The 12,476-nt window shown below is 31.5% G+C and overlaps 1 protein-coding gene across 2 annotated transcripts in view; it reads right to left on the bottom strand.

Annotated features, from left to right (window-relative positions):
- The window catches only part of LOC106458723 (Down syndrome cell adhesion molecule-like protein 1 homolog), a 108,265-nt gene extending 98,337 nt beyond the window's left edge, over window positions 1-9,928 (bottom strand). For both annotated transcript variants that reach the window (XM_022384995.1, XM_022384996.1), the window contains exons 1-2: window positions 9,369-9,928; window positions 7,773-8,126 (exon numbers count right to left, since the gene is read on the bottom strand). In XM_022384995.1, coding sequence (XP_022240703.1) covers window positions 7,773-8,126; window positions 9,369-9,453 — 439 coding nt within the window. In that variant the 5' untranslated portion in view covers window positions 9,454-9,928. The remainder of the gene's footprint in view (window positions 1-7,772; window positions 8,127-9,368) is intronic.
- Window positions 9,929-12,476: the final 2,548 nt, after the last annotated feature.

Raw genomic sequence — 12,476 nt, 5'->3', positions numbered from 1 at the left:
TATATATATATATATATATATATGAAGCTAAGCTACAAAATCAAGCCTCTTAGAATGTGTGTTTGTGATAGTTTGTTTTCTTCTGATTCCATAGTTCTTTGAAATATATATTATATTATATTGTATTTATACTTTTGATTAAGAACTCTTAAAGGTAGAATGCATTATGTTACCGTATACAACGAAAGCAATACACAACTTAAAATAACTCTAATCACAAGACCTTTGATGTTCGATTATGCACCAGTAGACCAAGTTTTTTATTTTTGTTTGAGCGCAAAACTTTCTCAAGCGTGACAGCAAGGAATGTAATTTTACGTGAATCTTTAAAGTGTGTGTTATCCACAAATGTCTGTTCTTAGCAAGTTCAGGAAAGAAAAAAAACTTTAATGACGACACTCCCGCCACGTAACCTACTTGCATTTGTATTAAATTTCTTTATTTCTCAAAGCTTGAGTGAGCAACTATAATGAATTCTACCTAGAAGAACTGAAATAATCTCACGACAGTACGACAGAAAGAACTGCACTTTGTGTCTAAAAGCTGTTTTTCTATTTTGTCTCTTGATTTTTGTAGAGAAGAAACTATAGGATCCTTTTAATAAGTTTCCAACTCCCTTTATCAACAACATAGTATAGAATACAGGAGATAAACTTACTGAAAAGCAGGCAGAGAGCTATTTTAGATTGTTATTATCTAATATATTTCACAAAGATGCATTAGTTTCAGCTTATCACAGCGAGAACAGATAAGTTTAAACTCCTGGCATTTATCTTAAACATTAATGATATCTACAGTTGATAAGAAAGCAATAAATACAAGTTGCTTTTTCATCTCTCTCTACTTTTTCTTACTATGACAAATGAAGTCATATATAATTAATTAAGTATTTTCCATAATTGTAAAGTCTCTTATCATAAAAAAAAACATGTTCCTTGGCAAAGATATGTCCTCGTCCTTGCAACCACTACCTTTTTCCATTTTGTTTAAGTGTAGTTTCAAGACATTCTTAGAATGGTTTTTATTCAGTATAATTTAAACTTAAAATCATGTACAACTCATAAACAGCAACAGCAATAAAATTCACTTTTGTTACCATAGACTGTGTGTCTTCTGTGAAGAAAAAGATATATAATTGTCTACACGTAAATATAAGCACACCTATGTAAATAGAGAGTAAGAAAAAGTTTAAGTAATAATGTGTTTTTATTTAGTTTATTGATTCTTCCTTTTCCAATTTTCACAGTGGATATATTTTTTTTTACTTTTACAGTTAGACACTTATGACAATAAATGTATGTAGGGGCTAATTCATACAACAAAGAACAAAAGGGAGTTGTTTGATTCTGAATTAACCTTCAAGTTTCTTACAGAATCACAGAAAGCATTATTTACAAATTACCAGATGTATTTTTGCTATTGATTTAAACAATGTTTCTATTATCAATGCATTTTTTTCAGAAACTCAAACAACATTCTCCCTGAAACACGGTTTATCATTGAGATTAAAAACTTCAAAGTTACGAATCTGTTAGTTAACACTTTAAGATATTTTTCCAACAACGCATTTCTTCTTTCCGAAATTCGATCATCTGTTCAACACAGTGACAATAACACAATTTAACTGAAAATTTATTTTTAAGTCTTAATCAAACAACTTATGTTAGTAAAGAGCTTTTTAACAATAGAAACCATCCAGATACCTCTCTTGCCAGAGGTAAAATGTTTAATGGCATACGTTTCTTTAATGTGACTTTGATTTTTCCAGGAAGAAAATGCTGAAAATCAACAAATAATTCATTAACTCATCTTATTCATCAAAGTTTTTAACGATTTTCACAAGCGTTTAATTCATTTGCTTTTTAATACTCATGGATGCAAAAACTCAACTAAGTCGTTAAGGCAACTTTTTTCTTAATCTTAAACGTGAACATAACGTACCATAAAAAAATAAGCCAATTCCAATAGTTATAATTGCAATATTTCATGTTCATTTGATGTGAACATTGCATATATTTTACAGAGATGGTATATATATATTTTAATGAATGGTAAGCTCACGGTAAAAGCGATTAGTAAAGGCTTTGAACTCTTGATCTATAGCTCAATTCGCTATATGCATATATAAGTATATCATTATGTATCGTATCCATCCTTTGGTAATGGTATTCATACCAACTGACAAACAATAATATGAAATCAATATAAAACAAGTCGTTAAGATAATGGTAGAAAAATAAATCAAGCAGTGTGCTCTACCTTGTTTTATCTTAAGTACAAATCAATAAGCATAATAAGATAAACAAGTACGAAATCACTTCCTTACTTTTTTGTAAGGTAGTAAGACTTGTTGCTTTTCGTTCGATATATCGTGAGTAAGTGGAGGATATAAGTAATTTTCTAGAAAACAGAAACGAAAATAATTCAAAGAAAATAATTTCATTTTGAAAACAAAATACAAAAAACAACGTTAGCTTCTGTTTTCGGAATGTCAGTACAGTATTAGTAGACGCTCTATTTATATTAAAAAAAGGGAATAACGGACACGATAACTGGAACTATACGGGATAATACTGTACGTCAAGTATAATTTTAATGGATGCATTTTATCGTATTCCTATTTTAAGTCATTTTAGTTGTGTGGATAATACTTTAAAGATTAGTATTTTAATATTGTATTATATGACAGTGAAAATAATTTTATAATAATACATTCCATTATTTATTTCAATTTCTTTATAATTACTTTACCGCATGTCACTAAGAAACTAAGAAATAATGGACTTGACAAAAGCCCTAAAAATGCTCATATAGTAGTTTCCAACAATATCATAATTAAATAAAAACAATAATAAACTAAGAAATAATGGACTTGACAAAAGCCCTAAAAATGTTCTAATATTTTCCAACAGTATCATAATCAAACAAAAACAATAATAAACTAAGAAATAATGGACTTGACAAAAGCCCTAAAAATGCTCATATAGTAGTTTCCAACAATATCATAATTAAATAAAAACAATACATTTATTTTTCCGAATCTTAATAAAACTGTCCCTAAAACAAGAGCGATTATTAGAAAACAAATGCTGTATGTATAATAAATGTAAAACTGAATGTGCTATTGTCTAATATTGTGCAAGGAATGTATTATAGACATAGAGATAAAGTAAACCTATTACAATGATTTTACAAAACTTCACTATAGCGAAAGTTTCATACAATTTACATTTTACAAAGATTGTAATGGCTGTTATAGGTTATTTATAAAATATATAATGTCTGCACTTTGAGGAACAGTTTGAAGCATTTGTACAACAGAATCGAAATCAGTACCAAAAACGATTACAATTAATTAATGTGTTTGTTAATAAAACGCTCCCACTTAATAAAGACATATATGTATACTGCAAACATACAATGTTACAAAAAAACAATAATTAAACAAAAAAAGCTCCAACTTTCAAAAATATGTTGCATATAAAACAATCAAAACACAATCAATCAAAATACAAATTGTTGAGGCTTCCTCATTGATTCCTCCTTGTTCTCACTGATTCATAAGACAAAGCCAATTTTATTAAAACTATAAATAGGAATGGCTCAATAGGTTTCAATGTTGTAAGAGTTATTTAAGTAATTTTAATATACATCACATTCATATATGGGTAATATTACTAATACAGTTAATGTTACTTATAATGATAGTATTATTTGTACGGGTAATGTTACTTTTCTAATTTCAACTTTTTAGATGAGAGCTTTTGTTTCTGTCAGGAAGGTTATAAACTGTTTTTCTTTTTTTACTTTACGTCACTTAATACAAAACAAATACAAACTACAGATATCCGGATAGCACTTAAATCTAAAAATGTTCAAATAAAAGACCGACTAAAATTTTTCAGTTTCCTATTAAAGTTTCATTTGAATCTCATAAAAATTATTTAATGTAAACTGAAAATAAAAACCAAAAACTAGTTTCAAGGTTGTACAAACTTAAAAAAAAACGGCCTTTGGCCATTAAGACAAGCTCGGATTTGTTTAAACAATACTAAATGTCTTCTCTTTCACAAAACGTTTTTGTTTGCTTCAAAGCCTCTAACGTACGTTTATTTCTGTTTAAAAATGAAGTAATAATAGCCAAAATGCTAGAATACTTTTTCCACAACTACGTCTTCCTTGAAGTCTGCAGACAAGCAAACAACCAGATTCAACAAATTTGAGACGATAAATGTTTCTATCACCAGTCGTATAGTAATTCCAAGTGATTTCCAGTATCTAAAGTACATAGGCTTAATCTTGTCTTAAGATCTGTAAATTCTTACCAATCTTGTCAGTATGTATATGATTAAATATGGCGCTTAAAATATACAAACATAACAAACAAAATGTTTTACAAACTAAAGACGTTTGTTTTGAAAACGAGTGTTTTATCAATTCTAATAACCTCCAGGGGGTATGGATTTGCAACTACAACAGTTTTAACTTAAGTTGTAATGATTTTCAACCAAGAGCCACAACTCGAGCGTTTTCGAATAGTTCACTATTCTTCTTCCTGAAGAAAAATGGTAAACTATTCGAAAACGTTCGAGTTTTGGGTCTCGTTTGAAAACCATTACAACTTCTGTATGTGATCCTGTGTGCTAACTTCTTAATCAGAAGTTTCAACTTAAGATTAAGTTACACAACCAAAGTCAAAATTTTAAATACAAAGCTTACACGACACGTGTCAGGGTTTAACAACACGGGTAACATACAATTTAAGTTCACATACATTACACGGGTCACGTTTATAAAAATGACATAAGATAAACTTTATTGTGTAATTACGTGTAAAGACATAAAACCGCTTAGATGGGTGACAATTTCATGGTCTCTGCTTTACTGTTCATCTACAAAGGTTAGTTTTCTATGTTGATAAACACAGCACAGGTTAATTAAAGTGGAAGGCGTTATCACATAGATTTTGTACCTCATCCAGACTGGCTAATTTTTTGTTTAATTTTGCTATCCTGAACCCCTGATTTGCTATCCTGATTTGATGACAAAACCTTGTCGAAACGTTGTACATTTGCTGTTATGTTAAACTTATACTAAAGTTTTTCTTCATTACCCATTCAAGCCGTCTCCAACCATTATTACTGTTCGTATGTTCTTATAATTACTCCTTGCTGATTTTACAACAAGCTGTAAAGAAGGGTAAATGCGTTTGCTCTATAATCAAGCATCAATAAGGACATTACTTCCATCCTCACCCCCTTATACTCCGAAAGCACTTGGCGTTTTCTTGATAAACCTTAATAATTAATGAACCACAGGAGTGTCGTGTAAGCCAGCACTCTTGTGGACTTACTTCCTGGTACCCAAGGGAAACATGTCAGCAGAACTACTATGAATCAAGCAAGGCTGGACATAATAATAGCATATCCTATATCACATTTATGGCTTTGTAGATGAGAAACCTAAAATTCTATATTTCTCTTGGGGAAGTGCTTGGCTATATTATATGTATCGTCTCTGTAACCAGAGATCGTATCACCTTTATAAATTATCTAATTATGTTGATAGCTGAAAAGGATATCTTCCTGGTATACAACTCCAGCTATTCTCTAGCCTGAGGTAAGTTTTACACCAGAGAGTAATTATTCACAATCTTAGCGTACAAGTGGATATGTCCATGTCTTCTAATTGGTAAAGACGAGTAAAATAATAACTTTTCGGTTTAAACAATACGTGTAAACACAGATGCTGTAGTTGTGGGTTCATGTTTTACTGGAAGTATTTTATGTTCAGGATCATATTTATCGGGTAACTAATAATTCAAACGTTTTTATTGGAAATTGTAGCCTACACAAGAAAGTGCTAACATACAAATATATTGCAATGGAGCTTAATGTAAACTAATTGTAATATAAAAACAGTATAAGAATTTTTTTATTATTTTACTTTCCACTTGCTAGCACTAAAATCATTAATTCTCAAAGCAGCAAGTTTTCAAGCTCATGTGAAATAGAATTCATCAGCTAACGTAATTTTTGAGCACATAAGTAAATGTCATGTGTAGTGTTTAAGCAATGGTAAGAATTGAACAAACTTTACACCCCCTTTTTCTAAGTGTAGATAAGGACTATTAATACATCTATAAAGTACCGTTATCTAAAAATTATTTTACCGTCCATTGTAACCTATGGTAACATAATGATCCCTTAAATATAGGTTTCGATAGTACGACAACACTATTGTACATGAATACACATGTATCTCTGAGCGTGTCTCGAGGGCCAGTCATTTTAACCTTTATTGGCAGGTTGTTTTGGATGCTATTTGACAGCTTTTACCGCGGGACACGCTTCCTCAATTTACGTTCACGCAAAGCAACGAACGTCAAAATGCACGCGAGTCCATCGACTGTCACACATCATTCACTCCTACTACATGGAAAGAATAGCTAATAGTGTTACTTTAAGCAAATTTTTGTTGCCTATCGATTTGAAAAACTGTGTGACATTGTAAGTATTTCTCTGATGCGACAAGACTAAAAACCTAGAGAGATAAACCAGACACACGTAATAGTTCGTTTCTACATTTTATAGCAAATTACTTATAAAACGCTAAAACTAGCAAAAAAGTAAAACTAAAACGCGTGATACAAATTTTATACACAACAAAATCCACAGTTCTTTGATATTTTCACTATATTGCATAAATAGACTAATATGTATATATATATGTGTGTGTGTGTGTGTGTAATAAAGAGGATTCTACTTCATCTCTTCTTACTACTCTGAATAAAGAACAATTACTCCAGTTATGTGAGTTATTCCAGGATTTATATATAGAGGATATATATATAGAGTTGAATCAAATGTGTATGTAATCAGCTCAACTGGGGTCTTATCAACGTACCTATTAACTACTAAAGGGTGTAATATGGGAATTATTAAAGATATAAGTTTTGTACAAAGAGAAAGACAGTAGAAATGCTCTATCTAAAAATGTATCAATTAGGAGTGTTAGTTACAGAAAATAGTGATATGGAATACAGGGAGAAAAATTTCTGACCGAAAAGTAAAAGATAAAATATTACAGTGCCTTATTGTCTTTCTTATACCCCTCATACTGATATTTTAAGAAAATACTCGCACTTCTTTGAATTATATTAATTTCGTATTGTTTTCTGTTATATATATATATATTACAGTTTCAAATGTAACAAAAATAAGACATATTTATCTTCACATGTCTAAGCACTTATGCTGAAACAGGACAAACGTAAAAACTCATCGTTCCTTATGTATACACACATATAATAAATAAACCCTCTCTATCTTACAAGTCACTTCATAAATTATTTAAAATTCGTATTAATGTAATGTACCTACAATGTTTTGTCGAATTATTGAAACAACTTACTTTACAAAGAATGACGAAACGAACTCTAGAACAAAGCAATTTTGTAGAAAATCAATCAAGTTCACAAAAAAAATAGTGACATACTGGAAAGTAATGACAAATTAAACTGCCCTGATTGGCTATATGTTGATGAGGCGCGTAAGTTGTTATAAAAATAACAGCTTATCTTAAAACGCTGACTGTTTGTTGTTGGATTTTTTAAAGCAAAGTTGATACGAAAAAACAAGTATGTATATTTTTGAAGAGACGTTTTATTACTAAACCTATAAGACATATAATGTATATTTTACAAAATAAACGATAGGCCTATAAGACAAGATGTGTTGTTAGAAAATCAAATTGAACCCAACTTTACCAACCTGCTCGAACTTTAACTTCTCTACTACCTATAGTCCCAAATGTGTTGCTGGCTCTGCATCTGTAAACAGTATCGTGGACATCAGGACGAAACTCTTCTGGTGGAAAAGGAGGAAACACCAGAGAACCGTCATGTCGTACCTCTCGCGTAACTGGAACTGAAACAACTGGCTTTCCATCACGAACAATCCATTCCACTTCCGGACGTGGCTGACCAGTGGCTCCACATGTAATCACTGAACCTGTTGTGTTAACAAATATCACATTTCCTGGTGGTTCGTCTACAAATCTTGGCCCCTCAATATTGTCGGGAATCCCAGATTTTGGGATCGCTGATAAAACACGTGGAGGATAAACTATGTGTGAAGTAAAAAGTTGTGCTCTAAAAATCATTCTAAAAACAGTAGAAAATCATAAGTAAAAGACAAGTATTCAAAACAAACAACAGTAGGATGTTTACCGTGAAAGGAAAAAACTGTTTTGGAGATTTCAGATGAACTAATATTGTATTTTGTAGAAAACAGGCAGAAATGAATTAATATGTACGTATATTTATAGACAGAATAGATGCTTCAGTTTTGTTTTTTTTGTTTTTTTTTGCAGATAACTTTATGCTTATGGATAGGTCAGTCAGAGCATGTAATTTCTATAAACGTAAATAAAATCACGACCTTTATCAGCCCAATATTTCCCTATTACAGCTTCGTCAGGAGCTATCGATATCCTACAAGTTCCCTAATCCAGGGAACTATTTAGCTAATAAAGCTATATTCTGGAGAAAAAGGTCGTTATTTCATTTACATTTATAGAAATGTCTCATGATAAACTCCAGTTTGCGTTAAACGGAATTAGGAATAATAGAATATTTAATTGTTTATTTAAGTAATAATAGTATCATTACGTAGAAATAAAGTATATTTTTTCACTTAAGTAAAATTAGCAGCATTTTTGTAGATGTATATCCTTACACTTAAGTAAAATTAGCAGCATATTTGTAGATGTATATCCTTTCACTTAAGTAAAATTAGTAGCATATTTGTAGATGTATATTTTTTCACTTAAGTAAAATTAGCAGCATATTTGTAGATGTATATCCTTTCACTTAAGTAAAATTAGCAGTATATTTGTAGATGTATATCCTTTCACTTAAGTAAAATTAGCAGTATATTTGTAGATGTATATCCTTTCGCTTAAGTAAAATTAGCAGCATATTTGTAGATGTATATCCTTTCACTTAAGTAAAATTAGCAGCATTTTTGTAGATGTAGAATAGACAGAAGTTTAAATTTACACCAAAATAGTATCTATGTTAGTATGTATAATAAACTGAAAGTTTAAAGATTATTTTGTAACACCTATGTTAGTGTACTTGTTAAATTAGTTTTTAACTTGCGACTTAAGTATTATATCACGGTAAGATATTATAAGCCGATCAAAGACATTTTAGTTATATCGATTCAAACCACGAAGTATTGGTAGACCCGTTATTCATCAACAACAAATCAGACAGCTATTAAGCTACAATCCTTATTTTATAAATTTGGACAGTTATGTATCTCTTCATTGAAATAAAGCAGAACATAAATAGAATTCCTTACCTCCTTCATGCCACGAACAACAAATGACAAAAAGAATAATTTTGAAGATCCCGTCGGTCATTGGTCTGTAAACAAGAAATATCATCACAGTCAGAGAATCAGATCCAACGGCACAAAACAAATGCGATTATTTTCCCATAACCTGTCACTGAGAAAATGAAAAATACTATCCTTGTGGCTCTCTTCACTTCAATACTACTTCACTTTGATGCGTATCTTGATTTGCAGGGACACAGGCTATCGGCATAATTATCAAACTTCTTGCTTAGCGAACCTAATTTGTGGCTGGAAGGACTTACTAACATTGTTATCGAAAGATATACACAAGTATAAAGACAGAATAACTAATTTCGCTTTTTCTGTAGACTTAGCCTTAAGTTTTCCGCCCTCTCATTTTCCTTATGTTTCCCTCGCGCCCTGGTGCTGTTCTCTCACTCTTTCCTTAACGTTGTTTAAAACGTGCGTACGACCACTTTGCATGCAACTACAATTGAAAGCGAGCTCAGCACGAGACTCCGTAACAGCTCGTCAAGCGAACCGTGGGGGATGGGGTCGATTGGTGGGCGGCTCGAAGTTACCTCTTCCTAGTGGCTGTCGTCAGCAGCGTGGGCCACTCTATTCTCACCTCCTTCAACCGTTATGGACGTTTGTAACATGCAAAGTACAGATTTAGAATTATCGCATTTTACAAAAAGGAGCCGGCGCGTTTTCTTCATCGAAGTATGTATTTATGCTGTTATTAACTCTAGATTGAACAGCTGAAATCACTAGAGAAGCTAGCCATTTCCGATTTCCTCCTCTAGCACATTAATACTTAAGTGCATCAGTATGAATATATGCAGAAGGAAATAGAACATGGGTGTTTATTAGCACCTACTCTACGTACCTTCTTACTTCTCATCCCACTTTAAAACCTATTCATGCATAAACCATGTAGACTACTGAGAAAAGAAAAACGCTGACGTTGTTAAGCGTTCATTCTCTACACAGCTTTCTTATCCAAGCGTCCAAACGATTTTTTTTTAAATTTAGCCTTGTCCCCAACCTCTCCAAAATTCTGCAACGTAACTATCTCATCTATATTTTACAGTATCTTGGTGTTTTGTTCAACTACTTTATCATTGTTTTGACAATGTCAGAGTTTTGCTATCGAACATAACAGTAACCCCAACTGAAGGTGAAAAACGGTTGCAATGCAGTAAATCAGATTACCTATCCTCTTGCGGTTAAAACACGAAATTACAATTAAACCTTCAAAGTATATTATTAATAATTTACAGTAAAACATTTTACTCGATAGTTAACTTTTGAAATATGAGTATTCGCCTATCTTTAGCAATACAGAAGCTTTCTAATGTCATTTGCATAATTCAGAAGATTTGCGCTGCACAAAACCTGATCACTTTGTAATTAATGGTATGTGGAAAACTACCGACGGTTATATATATATATATGTCACTTTACAACCTCCTTGATTTGTAGTGAATTCACATTTTCTATGATTAACCACACACGCGCGTTTTCTCAGACTTGATCCACTTACAATAGGCAAAGCAGAATTCTGTAAAGAAAGGTCGAGGTCATAAGAAAAACAAAGTGGACTCCGTGCACTAAGTAACAAGGAATCTACTTTTACTAATGTCTAAGCCAGAAGGTTTGTAAAGTTCTGAAGCATTAGATGGTACATTTCAATTTACATTACTACGTATCTGACTCCATTACAACTATCCCCTTTCTTTTTACCTTTTCATTTCAGTATCCGAACTTGATTTCGAGATTTAGACAGACATCGCCGAAGCTATTGTAACAGCTCCTCAATTATAACCAAACGTTTAATTGGATTATAGTGTAAGCAATCTCTTATATTTTTATTTTAAGTCGTAACTAAAACAGCAATCCTCTGATCCAGTATTGTTTTCAGTTTTAGATCCACCATTGTTTCCAAAAAAACTGCAAGATAACTGTTTAAACATGTCTTTATTGTTTAAACATTGCAGAAGGAACTTGAATATTGAAGCTCTAGATCATCACTGTGTGCTTACAATGTCAAAAAAGTAACTACAAACGAACTGTCAAAGTAGCAACTGAAAAGTTACTGATCTTTACACAGCTGAGCATTACTTAGTTATGAATTCAATGCTCAAATTGAATGATTTTGAGCATTCGTTTCGACGTAGAATATGTAGATTATAGAATAAAATAACAAGATTTCTGATGTCTAATTCGTATTCTATGGACATCAAAAATTTTAATTGTATCTATTTAAGTCAAGGGAAAATAAGAAACAGAGGTTTTGAATTATACTTATAGTTTGGTTCTGAAGTTTTTATTCAAGAGTTACACTGGGAGACATTTGGGGACATCTGATACCTATTGGTATTTTTTAAAGGATTTCATTGTTAGCTATTGACCCAAGCTGAATGCTTTTCAACAGACAAAAGCCTACAAAGTTTAAGATTTTGATGAGGCATTTTTAATTTTGCGTTTTGCTATTATAAGTACAGGGTTGTATTGTTTCTTGACAGTACATACGGTTTTTAGAGAGGATAGTTTTAGCTACTGAAAGTTCTACGACTGGCTGCTGAGCGCGGTCTTGTGACAGAGCTCTTTAGTGTTCTTAATTAAGAAAGTCCAAAGACTGTTAATACCTAATATAAAATCTCTGTTAAGTGTCGGATTTATGGTTTATTAAGTAAAGTTACTTTTGAATTTTTTTAACCGTTCCACATTACCATTGAGTTGACAGTTTCATAAATAGTTAGATGGCTAGAGAGAACATTATATTCATAAATGGGTAAACTATTAGTCTTCATTAGTGAAATTAACATTTTATGTTTTCTTATTCTCTTCTCCAATTGTCTGCTAGCTTTTCTAATATATAAATCACAACAGTATAATATAATTTCAAACATAATATGTTGTCTGAGAAATATATTGGTTAATTATAGTATTTTGGCACTTTTGTATAAAGTTAAAATCATAAATAATATTAAACGGTAAACTGGTACACAATTAAAAACATTTTATTTAGGCCTATCTATGGCCTTCAAAAAGTTTACGACTCTACAGGTTTCTACGTTGAGGATGACGTTGTTAGGCCATAGATAG

Source organism: Limulus polyphemus, unplaced genomic scaffold (assembly GCF_000517525.1).
Source record: "Limulus polyphemus unplaced genomic scaffold, Limulus_polyphemus-2.1.2 Scaffold505, whole genome shotgun sequence".
Lineage (NCBI taxonomy): Eukaryota > Metazoa > Arthropoda > Merostomata > Xiphosura > Limulidae > Limulus > Limulus polyphemus.
The sequence above is the reverse complement of the archived record's forward strand: the minus strand, read 5'-3'. Positions and strand labels throughout refer to the sequence as shown.